This window comes from Pleurodeles waltl, chromosome 1_1 (assembly GCF_031143425.1).
Source record: "Pleurodeles waltl isolate 20211129_DDA chromosome 1_1, aPleWal1.hap1.20221129, whole genome shotgun sequence".
Lineage (NCBI taxonomy): Eukaryota > Metazoa > Chordata > Amphibia > Caudata > Salamandridae > Pleurodeles > Pleurodeles waltl.
This window is the reverse complement of record NC_090436.1, coordinates 440,700,312-440,717,690: the sequence shown is the minus strand read 5'-3', so window position 1 is coordinate 440,717,690 and position 17,379 is coordinate 440,700,312. Positions and strand designations below refer to the sequence as shown.

Here is a 17,379-nt window from a genome sequence, read left to right as displayed (position 1 = left end):
TGCTTGTGATATGCTTCTTCTGTACACCAGGTGTAGGCAGCACTGTCTGTAAACCTTTATGTACACCTGGTACATAACTGGCCATGATGCACAATTTTATTATATATCTTGTGCAGGAAGTACGCCTGCAAAACATTCTGTACACCTAGCATAGCTCGTTCTGGCTTGATAAAACTGTTTTTGTACAGCTGGGGGTGTAAACACTGCTTGTGAAACATAATGTACTCTTTGGCAAAGTATGCTGGTGTGCAATACACAATTTCTGAATACCTAGTGCAGATAGTACTACTTGAGAAACATGTTCTGTACAACAAGTGCACTTAGCACCGCTTTTGAAACGCATTCTGTAAACCTAGTGCATGTAGCACTGCTTGGAAACATTCTCTACACAAGATGAAGTTACTTTGCTTGAAAAACACATTATACATCTGCTGCAGGAAGCACTGCTCAAGATACACTTTCTCTAAATTAGGGGCAGGTATTACTGCTTGTGAACACATTCTGTACATACAGAACAATTAGTACTGATTATAAAACACATCCTGTACTAATGGATAAACATTGAATACACATTCTGTACCACTGGCGCAAGCAGTTCTACCTGAAAAACAATTTCTCAACATGGTACAGTAGGCACTGCAGTGAAACACATTCTGTACACCTTTCAAGTACAGGTAGTTAAAAACTGCCAATTCTATTTTTTAGTACTGTGAGGCCTACCTCTTTCAAAGGATAACATTCGGTTGCCTTATTACATTGAATATGTTCTAACGTTTGAGTAGGAGGAATTTAGATTTTCATGTCTGGTGTCAGAGAGTGCAATGTCACTTTTTCTTTAATAATAAAGTCGGATTTTTAAGTCACAATTATGAAATGGCATCTTTATAATGTTGGCATTTTCCTGCCCTAACTTTCTGTTGCCTGCAGTCTGTTCCTGGGTCACATAACTGGGTGTAGTGTAGTTAGCAATTGGACTTTGTTTATTCCTCCCAGATATCCAAACAATAGAAGGATAAGGTATGCTTTAGGTGCGCCTGCATGAGCCATCAATGGGCACAGCCCCAATTGCAAATGCATAGGCAGCACCCTGCCATCAAACTAAGGACTTCACACCACTTCCTTGTGCCTGCTGTCAGGCTGGAACCAGGGAAGGGAAGGAAGGAAATTCCAAGCACTTCAAAGGAAGAACTTCAACTTCAAAGAAGGTACCAGGTATTAAAATAAGACCCTCAGACTCACTCTCGGACCTCCGGAAGGACTCTCAAAGGACTGTCTGCTGCTGTGGCCTGCTGTGTACTTCAGAAGACTGATTTGCAGCAGCTGGACGTATTGCTCTGCTTTCTTGGGTCTGCCCTGAACCCTCAGATGCCTGCCCTGCTGCTTGAGCCCTGTTCCACTTCTTGAAACGTAGGACTACCAGAGTGACTCTAAGGGCAAGCTGTCTGGCATCTTGATTAGAGCACAAGAGACAGAAAAGGCTCCCTCCATATTGAACCCACACCTGGGCCCAACCTGAGTTAGCCCTGACACTCCAAGTGGTGCCTTCTCAGTCCTGGACCCTTGGAAGTGGTGCAACAGGTGTCCAGAAGGAAAACTCCAAACCTTGGGACAGTTTTTAGCCAAAATATTTTTGAGAACCAAGAGGAGACCAGGACCAACGTGCCTGTCTATCCGCCAAAGGTCCATCACCGTTTGGCCCTACTTCACAGCACCTTCTGCTACGTTTTTCTCCGCAGCAGCAAATCCTATTCAGCAGTCCTTCACAGAAGGGTATCGAGCCTCGTGGAGCCAATGTCCAACGCTCGCCCCACTGGAGATTTTCAACGTCCAACTAAGAGAATAAGTCAGAACATGGACATCTTCACCTCAACTCTGTCCAGTGGCTCCCCCCGACGACTATGCCTCCTCCTCAGACACTGCTTGAAGCCTTGCCCTGCTGAACTTTACCTCCTTAAGAGACTGTTGCTGAAAATTCTTGTAAGTCAGATGGTTAACGCGGACTGGGCCCAATCCACTTCTTGTAGTCAACCCGTGCTTCATCGCAGTCAGCCATATTGTGCGGCAAGAAGTCTGCAGTTGCAGCTTTGATCTTTTCAGCACTAGTTTTGCCTTAATTTTTAAAAATCCATAACTCGATCTACTGATTGGATTTTTGTCCTTTTGGTGTTAAGTAATTTACAAAAATTTACTGTGGATTTTTTCCTTGTGCTGTGTTTTCACTTTATAGCGGTTTGTGTGCTGCATAAATAATTAACACATTGCCTCTAGGTGAAGCCTGACCACGTTTGTGCCAAGCTTCCAGAGGGTGGTTAAGCACGGGTTACTTTATTGAGTTCTGTGGTTCACCCTGACCGGAATTTTGGATTTTGCTTGAGCAGGATTAACACACCACTTAACCAACAAACCAATTTCTCACAACCACAAACTGCATGCCGGGGTACGCAGGTTGCTGCTTTAACACTCTAAGTGCACAGATACTACAATTTGTATTACAGTCTTCCTATACACCTGGTGCAAGCTAGTGGTGTTGCTGTCACACTGAAGCAAGATGTGCTGCCTCCATGGCCCACGTGTCAAGATGTTGTTGGGTTACTGGAGAACACACCATAATGATAAAGGAAGCCAGGATCCCCGTTAAAAAACAAACAACAAAAAAACAAACAAAAACAGTATAAGAGTCACAAACTAAATAAATAATATGGACTGCTGAAACCCATGCATATAGTGGTCGCAGGTCTGGGTGAGGGGGATGGGAGCACAAATAAGTAATTAATTAATAGGTGAAAAGAAGAACATGCCTGCTGCTCTTTTACATTAACACAATAGAACAGCAAAAACAATTACAGCAAACCTGCAGTCAGTAAGATTTACTAAACAAACTAAACAATTACAAAGTTAAAGTGATGTAACATTTTATGAAAGCATACACAGCAATGCCCTTATTAGCAAAATGAAGTTCTAACTGTTAAGAAAACTTGGACTAGAACATGTCTGTGCAATTTACCTTTTCTTGGCTGGCCAGTAGCGCTGTTTGCTTGTGTTTGATAAACTCCGTCATCATTTTGTAGACAAACGAGATGGGAATCTGCTTCCATGCTAAAGCTAGCACCAATACTAATAACATGTTCATTGGAGGCACTTATTATTTTTAATACCTGCAATGAAAAATAACCATCACAACTGAAAATGTTAATTTTGCACACACCAATATATGAAGACAATCATGCTATATTGTTTTGGGGGAGTGGACAGGAATGAGGGGCCCTTCTCATTCCATCAAAATAGAAGAAAACTGTTCATAGCAGACTTTTCAAAAGTCCCACTGGCAGCTGCCAACCATGATCCTGTATTCAGTAAATAGCACTCATAATGCAAAAGATGAATAAGCAGTGGCAAAGCCAAACAATCTCCTTTTTGAAATGCGAACAACATGTGGACGGCTTTGCAACAGCAGGTTTATTTTAGCACCCCAAAAATCTCAAAATGACCACCAGTGCACATGCATTGGGCAGTCATCTTTGATTTAGTTCTTTTTTTTTTTTTTACCCCACAATTTTTTTTTACAAGATAGCTGCTGTTGTGGAATGGTATTTCATTTAAAAAAATATCATTCCAAGATGACCAAAAGCACGTAACATAAATACACAATCACACACAACATCAGCCATCGTGAAAGTAAATAGACAGAGCAGCAAGAACGAGTTTGGGGTGATGCGGGGGTAAAGAATTAGTGGGTAAGCAGCTTGGAAGCAGTCTGCGGCAAAGCCCTTGCCAACTTTGGAAACAAATAAATAAATAAAACCTAAAGCAAGGAACGGGAGGGTGAATGACCAACGGCTGAGCAGGGAGGAAGTTTGAGTGCTGAGTGTATGGGGACATCAGGGCATGGGGGAAGAGAGAGTGTGGGGGAACCTAGGTGCTCTCATGCAGCTCTAGAACAAAATAAAAGAATAATTCCTTGATGTAAGCAGTGGAAGTATGTAAGTCACCCAATAAAAAAACAAAAAACAGGTAAAGCAGAAATGCTCCGTGGGCAGTGCAAACAACATGGAGAAAAACCAATATGTGAAGCGCATCAAACTGAAAAAGACAAAGTTAAGTTATCCAAACGTAAGCAAACGACTGATCCACAACCAACTCTATATATTATTGTATTGTGTTATATTGGAGTCGATAGGCTTTTGACAAGAGAAAACTAAATCGGTCTATAGGTGAGACCTAAAAAAAAAACATTTGTTGTGACAGAAAAGTCTTCTGCATAGTAAGAGATGTGTACCCTTGTCTCAAGCGCCCAGGTATACTGTTGCCTGGATCCTTAATAATTATATTTTTGTCATAGGCAAACACTGCTCTTGAGTGTGTACCAGGACATAGGCCTGTCTCATGGACTGCAGTCTTGTTGGACGAGGAGGAGCACCCAAAGTTCTATCCTTATAATGGTGGAAAGCTACCGCCTTCAAGAGGAGTTAAGCAGCATAAGCCCTCGGCCTATATCAGGTAGATGTGGAGTGCTGCACAGCGCAGGAATAGAGTCTAAGTTAGTTGCAAATGTGCCTGGGAAGGGTGCAGCACAGGAATGGAGCTGTACAGGCAGTACATGTGTGGTTAGTACATGTACTGGGAATATGTATAACTGAGAGGAATACAGTTTATGACAGATACAGTTCTGTGCTGTGCATGTACAAGGACCTCATGAACTGGGTGTATGTGTTCTTGTGTGAAGTACAACAGGTGCAGTGTGAAGAGCTGTGCAGTTGCACATAGTGATTGTGTGTGCTGGCAGTGTGTGTGTATTGCCTTAGCACATCTGGTAAAGATAGAAAGGCTTCATGCTGAACAGTGCACACAGACTGTGTGTATGCTGGATGTATGAGTACATGTGAGGTTACAATGCATGGAGATATTAGTACTAAACAAAGTGTAATATGAATGTACACTGAGGGAGTGTGCCTGCAATGGCACACTGTATGGGGACCCTAGGTGACATTCTGGTTAAGGGATAAGAAGGAGAGAAATCACCTCTCGACAGATTTGTTTATTGCTGCAGTCCTGTGAGCTGGGAGGGGACACACTGGAGGGAAGGTAGAGCCTTCCTTTACATCTCAAAGGACTGCTAATTGATTCAGTGACAGATCACAAGAGAGGGACCTTGGTGCATTTCAGGAACAGAAATAGGGCTCATAAGCAAATCAAAGAGTAGGACAGGGGGTCTGTGATTAACCCTTGAATGCACGTCTCATGTGTAAATTTTGGTCAATTCCATCAATTATGTTATTATGTTGTGGACAACCAGCTTTAGAGTTGTGCCTGCTGTGACAGACCTTGATTAAGGAAGATGAAAAGTGCCCCCTTCAAAAGAAGCAGAAGCCCAACATAAAAATATAAAAACCCAGTCCCTAAATTACATTTGGTGTCTGGAAAAGGACTATAAGAAGAGGAGGTTGAATCGCCAAAAACTAGTCATCTTTCAAGCAGCCAGATGGGCTGTGTGAGAAAGGGAAGCTGTGCCAGACTTCTGCATGTGACCATGAGTGGGAGTAAAGACCTGCTAGTCTCCATGTTGAGCGGGGGACATCACCCAGGTCACCAAGATCTCCTGCCCTGAAGCACCATCATCTGCCTGCATTGCATGCCAAGATCAGTGTGCCCTGCGGGGGAGAGAAGAACACTGGAGGGAGTGAAATCTAGTGGGGAGCTCTGTATGATGACTCCCTGAGCAAGGCGTGACGCTGTGCATTGATCGGGCCGTTGCTTGTGTGTACTGTCGGCTCTGTAGCTCTTGTATCCCAGGAGAGGGCCGCTTAGTTCTCAGGCGTATCAGAAGCACCAACCCATATGCCAGAGGGGGAAAAAGTGAATTGAGTTTGGGCTGGGTGCTTGTGATTGCCGAAATTAGTGACCTGGAAGAGTCTGCATCCTGATACTGAGTACTGCAGCAACACCGTATGCGAGGAGGGGCTACCACTACCACTTTGGCCTATAGTTCAGGCCATCGCCCCGGACTAGACGAGAACTGCTGTGACCAGTAGGTCAAGCCTGTATATTGTGATCTGCTCCAGACAAAGTCCCCAAGGTTAACCGTGATGCAGCCAAGGGCCTTGCACCCTCGCTGGAACTCCAGTCTGGAGCCGAAGGATCACACCAATTCCCCTCTGCTATGGGGAGGAGCAACTTACCTTTTGTGTCTGCTGAGAGAAAGTAGCACCGATCACTGTAAACTGACTAGCAGCGCTACCCAAAAGGAAGAAACTGCGCTGCCGGGTGCAGGTGAAACTGGTCCTTTGGGGCCCCAGAGGACCTGCTGCTGAAGGTGCAATAGCACCACAGACACTTTTGACTAAGTTCCTAAAAGGTCAGCCAGAAGAACTCTTTAGTATGACCTAATACTTTGCATTCCTTGAAGCGGCCACCAGTGAACGGGGAGTAACCCTCAATACATTAAACGAAGGAGGGTTGAACAGGGATTCACCTGACAACTACTAGAACACTGATCTCAAGGGGGACTGTGCTATTACACTTGAATATGTCACATCCCTCTACAGGTGTAGAATTAGAAATAAAATACTGCTTTTTCTTATAAAAGTAAGTATTGGGATGGACAGTGAGTTATTGTTCGAACTGTTTGCATTTCGAGATATAAGTTGTGTTCATTGACCTGTATCCTCCACCCCCTCTCATATTCCCCCCTCAAACTGATGGTTCTTTTCAAATGCTTATTAGCATTGGGAAGTTAGGTAGTCTCAAGACACAAACAAACCCAATTATCCAGAAAAAGCCAACATCAATAAATATAACATTCCAGAAATCTGAGAAAGAGTGTTGTAACCCAGGCTACCACAATAAGGAACACTGGTAACTAGATCTTGAGAGCTGTTTATTTTAATTAAAACAGTCACAGTTTGTGGGGAAAAGGAATGTAGGAGGAGATGATTGTGTGTGTTAAAATGAACTGTTAAAATGAGGTATGATCTCCTATGCAAAAGAATTGGAAAAATCAGTGTAAAATGATTTCCTAATCTTACTACATGGCAGCAGTAACTCCAAATGTCAAGACAAAGGAGACCGCTGAATCACAGAATGCTAGCAGTACTGGCCAATTGTCAATGTTCTGATATGCCCAGCAAATTACTCGTCTGGCCACAAATACACCCAGCCTCCTTCCTCATCTTTCTAAATTTACACTCTGGATTGGCCAGGATCACACAGACTCATTTTGAAAGAGACTGGTGCCACTTTCAAATCAAATGAATGTGATTCCTCTCTTGCCCTGGCCAGTCTTCTGTGCCAATTCAATTGCCCAAAACTAAATACATCACTTACTGCAAATTCAGATCCACTTACCAATCCATTTATTAACAATGTGTGGTTTGAACCACACTGGTTATTTAGATGTACAATGCATGAAATGTTCACTATTTCTCAGGCACATTTCCAGAATTTTTGAGGTAAAGAATGTATCAACATAAAGAACATTAAGTGTCCCAACACATCAATGCTTGTAGATCACATTTATTAAAAAAAATAAACAAGGCTAATTTTTTCTGTTTATCAGTGCTTGTTTCTATTTATTTTCTTTGCTACATCAGAGGCAGACCATGTCCATTAGTCTATGCTGGTCTTATGTGCCATCTTTGTAAAGGCAAGAAAGCACTTTTCAGCCACTCACCAAGAGTGTAAAAATGTACCATGTTTCATGAGTAATGCTCACCTCATTGTATCTCTTTACAGGCAGTTTAATACAGCTTGTTCCCATTTCCATGTGGATAAGCAAACCATCCACAGTTGTTAATGTATACTGGTAATTTCTAAGGTCCTGTAAGGAGGAAGAATCAACAGTAAACAATATTCAGCTATGCAGCTGTAGGGTAGACAAACCATACAGTAACAGATTAGCCACAAAATACCTAATGGTCAACGCTATTAGCTAAACTTCCCATTGTTAAGTCACAAGGTACAATACTTGGTCTTGACCATGGGTCAGTTAGTCAAGTTTTGTTCACTTTGAATTAAGTTAATATGGAAATTTCATGATGTACCATATGCTGTAGTAACGTAACTGCAAGCTGGGAAGTTTAATAATTCTCTTACGAACCATAGACATTCACTGTTTGATAGTAACCATTAGGTTAATGTTTTGGCAAAAAGCAACTGAATCAGTGGAAGCTGACAAATGTATTTGTTGCTGGCCTTTTGGATGAATGAAAGTGCACTGTGCTGGTATGCCAGAGTCCTGGGTTTAAGTGATGTGGCTACAGGTGCAGAGAAACAAAGCACAGCTGGAATTTCCAGCTGCCAAACTACAAGTCAAACTCCAAACATAGCAATACTCAAGAAACACAAAATAAAAACTCAGTCGCAAGACAAATATTCCATCCCATAAAACAGGCACTACCACAATAACACTAAGGCCTTCAATCTTGAGTCAAGTTAATGTGTGCTGTAATTTCATATTGATCTGCGATTTTTCCACATGTTAATGACAGTTGTGCAGTGGAAAAATATATTTAAGGTGGAAAAACGTGGTTTTACCATCCAATAAAATTGAAATCATGTTATCCCTCATTCAGACCAGTGGTACTCAGAATTCTGAGGTAAAACCACAAACTGAAATACAGAATTGACCTGCCAATTCAAAAATAGGGCTTATTAATAAACGGAAATAGTATTAAAATCTAGTTTGAAAAAGTTGACAAACGTAGCTTTACACTAAAACAAATTTTGAGTTGTGAAGAACAAGTTACTTACATTCGGTAATGCCTTAGCTGGTAGAGACTGTAACCAGACAAAGATTTGTCACCTTAGGCTATTCAACAGGTGTCACACTGGACCTGGACATTTTCGAGGAGTACCCCTGCACGCCAGTAGGCAACGTCATTTAGCTCCCCCTTTGTGTCTATGCAAGAAGTGACATGCATGGTGCCTATATAGAACCAACCCCAGCGCACTGACATCAGTTTCTTTTCATGACTTTTCCGGTCCAGAAGCACAGGCCACGATAGGATGCTGATGGACCAATGTGCAGACATTAAGGACCTACAAGGGTCACCCTATGCAGAGGAATCTGCTTGCAGAACAGGAAAGATGAGGGTCGGTAAGGAATCTGCAGCTAGGGTCTATATCAGATAAGACACTCTCGAAGGTGAGTGATTTGCTCATCTGATAGAGACTTCCAGCTTAGACCAGGAAGGTCTGGAGGATCGAACGGGAAAAGTGCAAGGTTCCAACAGACATGACTGTCCATGCAGGAGTACTTGGCAAACATGTGCAGAGACACCCCCCTGACAGATGCCCAAGGCAGGGAATCTGCAAGCTAACACATTGGTCATAACCTTGGCTCTGGTGGAAAGAACACTGAAGCCCTCAGGAGTTATCTTCTTGGCCAGTGTGTAGCAGATTTTAACGCAATGTACAATCCATCTTGAGATGGTCAGCTTCTGCCTGGCCTTCCCATTCTTTGACCCGATGAACACAATGAAAAACTGGTCCACCCAGAACTCTTTGGCACAATCGGAATAGAACAATAACACTCTTTTTGGGTCCAGGCAGTTGAGTCTCTCCTCCTCTCTGAAAGGGTGAGGTGGAGCAAATAAGGTCAACAATATGATGGTCTGGCCTATGTGAAAAGGAGTCACCACTTTCAGTACAAAATAGGCACATGTTCAGAACCAGTTTGTCTGTGGAGAAAACTTGTCTAAGGAGGGTGCACAAAGAGTGCCTGTGATTCTCAAACCTCCTTTACCGATGTAATGGCTACCGGAAAAGCAGTTTTCATTGCCAGAAGAAGGGAACTTTGCATATGCTTAAAGGGTGAGCACATGAAGAGGGTCAAGACTAGGTTCAAATCCAATTGGGGCTTGATGAAGGGTTTTGGAGGGAACATATGTTTTAGTTCTTTCAGAAAATGAGTCACAACAGGTGACTTAACCAGGGATGGCTAATCCAGCAGACGAAGGAATGCTGATATAACTGTGCTCAAGGCAAAGCCTTGCCGGGCTAAATAGAGAACAAATTACAAAACCTCAGACAAAGGTGCAGATATGGTATCAACCAGCGGGTGAGGAATGCCTGGTTGCTATTATGATAGCAGATTTCTGGAGAGAGGTCAAAAGCTGTCAACTGTCACCACTCAATCTCCATGAAAGGTGGTGGAGCATGCGTTTAGGTGCAGGGCCCTGCCTTATACCATACACTCCATGCGCAATCCGGAGCCACAAAAATTATTTAATCTGGGCAGGAGTGGTATTGGCATAAAGGCCAACAAGAGGCCTCGAAAAGAAAAGCATCTACTAGCAAGTCGCCTTTCATGCAGAAGTGCTGATATTGCGCATGCTTGTGGTGGTGAACAAAAGATCTATACAAAAGCTGAAGAGACCTTGCAGCACCTCCGGATGGAGACGCCTATTTATGATCCGCTAAGCATCAACAGCTGAGTTTGACTACCATGGCATTTTGAGAGCCCAACAAATGTTGAGCCACCAGTATGATGTCCTGAAATTCCAGCCATTTCCAGAGATGCAGGGCCTCCTGATGCAGGGTCCATGACCCCACCGGCCTGTTTGTTTCAATACCACATTGCAGTAGTGTTGTCTGAACAACAGAACTAGTCTTTCCTGGCTAGAAGGAAGAAAGGCTTTCAATGCCAGGGACACAGCTCTCAACTTCAACAGGTTTATTTGGAGCAGAGTCAGCGCCAGGAGAACAGAGTCTGCTGATCTCCACCTTTCCCAGATAGCTGCTCCAAACCCAGAAGGTGTGGATAAGTGTGGCACAATGGTTAGAGCGGCAGACCCCGATGCAAGATCTGGCCCGGGACCAGGGTTCAATTCCCGCCTCGGCGGGTCTTGGGCTCAATTCCCTTGGACCAGACAATTCTCGCCTCGGTGCCTAATCTAATTTGTGGGTCCCACTCTAACTCTGGGCAATAGCTTGCTTAATCACCACAACGGCCCTCACAGCGCTTGGAGGCCTGGCCTCATCCTGGTGGTTGTCCAGGAGTGGGTGCCTCACAGGGAAAAAGCCAGGAGGGGTTCCACAGCGGTATGCGTACAGCGCCTTGAGACCCTAACGGGTGAGTAGTGCGCTATACAAGTGCGAAATGTAACTTTTTTTTTTATACATTGGTCACAACAGTCAGGACTTCAGGCCCCACTGCAGAGCTTACCTATGCTATTAGGCATGTATTACCGGCAGGATGCAAGAGATTATGAGGCCCAGCAGCCTCGGAGTCAGTTTCACCAAAATCCAGGATAGAGTCTGAAACATCAGAATCATAGCATGAATATCCTGGACTCGGCGCTATGGAGAATAGGCCCGAAACTCTTCAGTGTCCAGAAAGGCTCCATTGAAAGGAAGCATCTGAGACTTCAACATCCTGATGCTAATCCCGGGTAATGGAGGATGTCCGCCATAGTCTGGAGGTGGAAGACGACTGCCTGGGGCAACTGCATCTTCAACAGCCAACTTCTGATGCTGGCACCCACTCAACGGCTTATTTGGTCCAATGGGTCTGTACTTCTTAATGAAGCAGGGACACCATCAGCCGGGTTGGGGATGGTGGTATGAGCTGTGGGGTCCCTAATAAAGGGATGAAATATTTGAGCTTTTATGGACTGCTAGTGGTAAAGGTGATTTCGGATCCTGCCGCCAGCTGGTTGTATGTAATGGTAAGAGGGGAAATTAAAGGGGTTTTGAGGCTACTATGAGGGTGGCAGACTGGGTAGACCTCTGGCTGGCTGTCCTATGAGACCACATGGTTTGTGGGAGCCATATCCATGGCCACAAAATGACTGGGGAGCCTGTAGGCCTTAGTGGCTAGGTGGAAATGGACGTGGCAGGTAGCCCCTACCGTAGTCATGGAAGGGATGAAAGGCACAATGGGGTTGGCGTGGGGCCATGGAGAGACTAAGCAACAGGGTAGTGGCCCGGCAGTCCTTAAAGGACTCCTGTGTGAAATTTACTCAGAGATGGGTGCAATCGAAGGGCATGTCCATAAGACATCCTCCAAAAAGCCAGCAGATCTTAACCAACCATGACATCTGAGTGCTATTGACAACGCAATCCCTCTGCCTAGCTAGTTGGTCATATCCAAGATGTAGTGAATGGTGAACTTTGCTGTGTCCCCACCATCAGCAATAGCCTGGGTCAGGATGGATTGGGCCTCCTCTGAGACGATGCGCAGACTTGATAAACTGAATCCCAAACTGTGTGGGTGTTTCGGCCTAAGAGGCACGTGGTGTTCACTGTTCGCAGAACAAAGCTGGTGGAAGAGAACATCCTCTTTCCAATGATATCCAGCCTTTTGGATTTCCTATTAGGTGGTGAGGGTAGGGAACACACCAGGGTTAACTTTAGAGGTGGATGTCCGGACAATCAGTCTCTCTGGTGTGGGTTTTAGGGTGACGAAAGCTGGGTCTTCAGGAGCAGCGTGACAGCGGAGGGCAATAGTCCTATGCAGAGGAGCTGTTATGCAAGGCTTGGCCAATTCCCTAAGCAGTACATCTGTGATGACTTCATTAAAAGGGAGGAGAGGTTCTCTGGGGGTGAATCCCAGTGGAAGAACCTCTGACAAGACGTTTGTCTCGACTGTCACTGGAGGCAACTTTAGGTCCAGGAACTCAGCCACCCTCCTCACCACCATGGGAAAGGAATACCCTTCCTCTGGACCCACACTTGGAGGAGAGACTAGGCCAGTGTCTGGGGAGGTGTACAGACCACTGGCATCAACCAGTTCCTCATACCAGTTGTCCTTGGGCTCCTCTAAAGAATTCTGGTAGCCATAAGTATCTTAAGACCCTCTCCAATCATAGGAAGGTCGAGTTCGGGCCAGTGCTGGAGCTGACCCTGGGCAACGCCTATCAGGCTCAAAATCAGAGTCCGGTATGAAGATGGGGTCTGTACCGCAGTGATACGTTGACGATACCAGGAACGATGTCACTGGAACTGGCTCCAGAGAAGGTCACGGTCTCAGGACTGTAGTTGATCCAGATCCAGCATCGAATCGAAGAGGCCCACCTCGTGCAGAGGGTTGACCCGCCAGTGGAAATCCAGTGGAGGCACATGCCAAACTCATGGGGCCTGAAGGCAGTTCAGAGTGGTCAGCCCAGACAAAAATGCACTGCCTAACAAAACTCACATAGCTGGGTGGGGGTGGCTTCAGCTCTGAGAATTTCAGAGTGGTGCAGAGTTGACCCAGAGTGATGACATATTTCCTGCATCTCATCCAATGACTTGGACTAATGTGGCAAAGTAAAAGAGCTCTTTAACTTCTTGTGGGACTTACCAGATTACTTTGAGTGCGATGATATGCACCTGGAATGGCTCCGCAAATGGGCCTTGGATCTCCCACGTGACCTAGAGTGATCAGGAGCTTAAGGGATCACTTCCGCAGTGTATTAAGGTTCATCGCGCAGCAGTCCTCGAAGGGCTTTAGAGTCGTTGCCGGGCTCCAGAAACATACCAGATGGGGGTCTGTCACAGATATCTGCCTGCGACAGAAACCACAAGGTTTAAATCCCACATTTTTGGGATGACATCCCTCGCACACTGGGAGTCAAAGCTCAAAATAAGTTGACAAAATGTAAAAAAAAAAAAAAAAAAAAAACCTGCCCAAAAGGTGGACAAAGGATCTGCACTGATGGCACAGAAAGAAAAGAACTGACGGCAATATGCTGGTGCGCCACCTATATAGGCACTGTGCACGCCACTTCCAACGTGGACGACGCCACTTACCAGCGCACAAAGGTACTGCCCGAAAACTTCCAGATCTGGTCTGATGCATGGGGAATATTTTAAAGCAAGGAATCTGGTGCTAGAAATCTCTAAGAGATGCATTAATGCAAGCTGTTTTTCCCACTAACTGATAATTTGCTACTTTAAATTTTATTATGGTAAAGGGTCTATCTTGTTTCCTGAAAATTATGGAAGCGGTTTATAACCTCAAGTCGACACCTCCGTTTTGGCATATAGCCTATTGAAATATTAAAAGTCTTCAGTAAAATTAACAAAAAACATTTGGTTCCTTGTGGCTCTGCATATGCATTGCATTTCATATTTTAATACTATCGCAGTCCGAGGGTAATTCAAGAGCCGACTGTGTGGGACAACTTGAAACTTATTTCTAGTTCATTTGAAATAACAAAACAGTACAAAGAAATGTTGTAAAATACCACCTCATGCAAACGCATTTCTGCAGTGTTACTTTGCAAGCATCGGGTGAAGTCCAAATTAGCCACAATAACTGAAATATTAGCTAGCAATACCCTAAAGAAAAGGGCTGTAGAGGACTGTCAAAGAGTGCACACACACCGACGGGTGCAATTTTATGACGTTCAGTGAATTACTCACAGCTAGCAGGTTCATAATTGTATGGCCGATTTCTCCATAAAGTGGCTTTCGGTTCCGAATGCTTACGACAGGAGATGGGTAAACTTTCAAGAGAGGGGAAAAAAGTTAAATTGAGTTAAATAACACAAAATTATATAGTCACTATACAAAGCCTATTTCTGTTAGCCTGAGATTCATTGCACATACATCTGCACAAAAGTTAACTTTCATGGTTTTAGAGACAATAAAAAGCTGGACATAGCCAACTCTAACTGAAATGAACATGTAAAAATTTATTTCTGAACATAAGCCTTCTACCACTAGAGTAATTTTTCTCCAGACACATTGATACCATGCTCTTTGCCCATCAATCACATCACAGAAAATATTATCACACAACTTTTGACTCTGAAGACATTAAAGAGGTTCAACTACATATCCTTTAACAGATAAAATAATAGGATTGGACTAGAAAAGTTAATTACTGTTTCAAGATGCAGATCATCATTCACCACAAAGGAACTTTCCTGCTACAATGCCCTGGAGGTAATATAACATGATATTTCTCTTCCTGGCTCCATTCTTATGCTGTCATCTAGTACCTTTTCTGATTGATTGTGATTTCCCCAGGGGACTCAACATCTTGGAGACTTGAGAATCCCCCATGCTGTTTTTATTGTACAGCAGCAGAGAATGACACTACTGAGGCGGGGGAGCGACCAAAAAGAACTCCCGCCAAGAACGGCTGGATGGTACTGTCCTCTCAATGCCATTAGAAAACAAAAAAACTAAGTTGGTGGTAATACACATGTCAAGGAGGGACAGTGGCTTTTTTACCTATAATCCGGGGAGAGAAGTCTAAGGACAATCCCACACCCAAAATCTCATTACATGTCCCCACACCCATAAACTGGATTCATTCAGTCCCCACTGCATTTTGCACTTTGTCTTCCTCCTTAGGATTCAAAGAGTGCAGTAGAAGATAAAAAAATAAAAAAACACTTCTACGTGGAAGTTGAAGATGAATAATCTTTCATGTAGCTTCTTCTGCAGACCCAAATGTAGTCCCTGCCACAGCAATGCTCGTTTGGACAACAATGAACTGACCGAACAGTTTTTGGTGCTTGGACGCACTGCCTACAGATTGGCAATACAGATCCGTGAGCCCCTATGTGGCCTCCTTTGCCCTACACTTGCACCTGCCTAGATATCATAGCTACCACACTTACAGAATCCACTTGTTGTCCCTCACAATACAGAACTCTTTGACTAGGTAGTTCCTGGCTCTTCCCGTACTTGGGGCAAAAACCTGGGAAAATATGTCAAGCTCTGGATGGGTAGAGATACGGATTCTAAAAATAGTACCCCTTTGAATGGCTCAGGCTTCACACCATTGCTTCAATTAATTGTGTAAGAAAAGTGCCTCCCTGAATTCATCTGGATGTCAGATCAGTTATGCAGATCAGTCCTGCAGCTTCAGCTGACATGGCAACGTCAGGCTGTTCCCCTTTGGATTAGGCTTGTACCAAGTCGAGGCCAAGGGAGAAGAACTGCATTTGCTCCCTTCTGACTAGACAGGGGCTGTACTGCGCTAGAGCAGAAAGGAGCCGCCTGACAATAAAAGACATAGAAGAAGGCAAGGTTTCCAAATGTATTTGTAGGAAAATGTAGGGAACAGAGCTTGCTATGGAGTCAGGAGACTGTAGCCAGCTGGCTATGACTGACCCAAAAGATAACTGTGGCCGCATGGCATGGAAGCTCTCGAGCCTCACCTGCACCAACTAATATCATCGGACATCCTCCTGTTCCTTTTGAGCCATAAGCAGTTCTGCAATGCACAGAACCTGCACTGCCATGGCAATTTGAGTGGTGAGGCGCGGGGAGACTTGTGCACGCCATGCATGCAGAGTGGTCTGCTGGGATCTGGTGCACCACAGCCTGATAGGGCCTCGGAGGCCCCGCCGGGACAGGACCCACGGGTGAGTCAGACGGTGGGGCCTGGGGATGGGGGGAGGGGGAAGGACATGGACTCAGCGTCTGCTTGTGCTGCAACAACGCGTTGCAGCTTGCTGGGGATGGGTTGTGGCCCTGCTTCGTCTTGGCACCTGATACTGGCCGGGGGACTGGTGTGATTCAGAGGCTTCAATGGAGGCCTGTTGGTGAGGGTGCCCCCTTGGTTATCTTTCTCTCACTCCCTCGGCCCAACCTGCACTGGCAGTGACCGCAGCCTGATGGCAGGAAACTGATTGACTAGCGGTGCCTCCCTCCCACATGCATGCATCGCTGACTCCGTGGCCTGCCGAGGCTTTACATGGCAGGCAGCTGCCGCAATACAGAGCTCGGAGGGGCAATCTGGCTGGAGCTAGGGAATTTGATTTTGGCTTCCTATGCTGCGTGACTCTCCTGAGCTGGAAAGACACACTCACCTGCATGTGCTGGCGTCCAACACTGGGCTCCTTCACAACACTGTATTCCACACTGAAGGCCAGGAGACCTGCTGATCTGAAGACTTCATATGAGCGGATAAATCCATGAACTTGACACCGCATGTGCTTCACTCTCTCTACACTGCATGACTGTCAAACTACTATGGCCTCAACTGTCTGCTAAACCATTGGCTCTCATTACCTACATGCTAACCACTGAGTGCTGCGCTCTGCCGATACTGGAATGGAACAGCAAACTGTTTCCCCTGGCATCGCACCTTTTGCCTGCGTCTTATAAACATCACTCTAGTGAGCGTGCCACTACCCACTTGAACAGCTGACTTGCATTGCTGCAGCCTATTTAATTTGGACCTAGCTGCTTGAAAGATGAATTAAACAGCTATGGGGCAAGCTGACCCTAAACAAAAGGAGCTCTACATTGATACTGCCCGTACTCGGTGTCACCATTCTTCGCCTCAGAGTGCCGAAGGCCCTGTTGACCAACATGAGCCCAGCACAGCACTCCAGGGATTCTGCTGTCATTATGTCTCAGTCACAAGTAGGATTCAAGGCGATAGACACTCAATCTGATCCCCATCAAGCCGCCCGGACAATATGGCTGAGCATATTG

The 17,379-nt window shown here is 45.0% G+C and overlaps 1 protein-coding gene across 2 annotated transcripts in view; it reads right to left on the bottom strand.

The window, feature by feature from the left end:
• The window catches only part of ZFYVE16 (zinc finger FYVE-type containing 16), a 429,022-nt gene that overhangs the window by 110,880 nt on the left and 300,763 nt on the right, over positions 1 to 17,379 (bottom strand). For both annotated transcript variants that reach the window (XM_069224433.1, XM_069224442.1), the window contains 3 exons: positions 14,344 to 14,426; positions 7,709 to 7,813; positions 3,005 to 3,155 (listed from right to left, as the gene is read on the bottom strand). In XM_069224433.1, the coding sequence (XP_069080534.1) occupies positions 3,005 to 3,155; positions 7,709 to 7,813; positions 14,344 to 14,426 (339 nt within the window). The remainder of the gene's footprint in view (positions 1 to 3,004; positions 3,156 to 7,708; positions 7,814 to 14,343; positions 14,427 to 17,379) is intronic.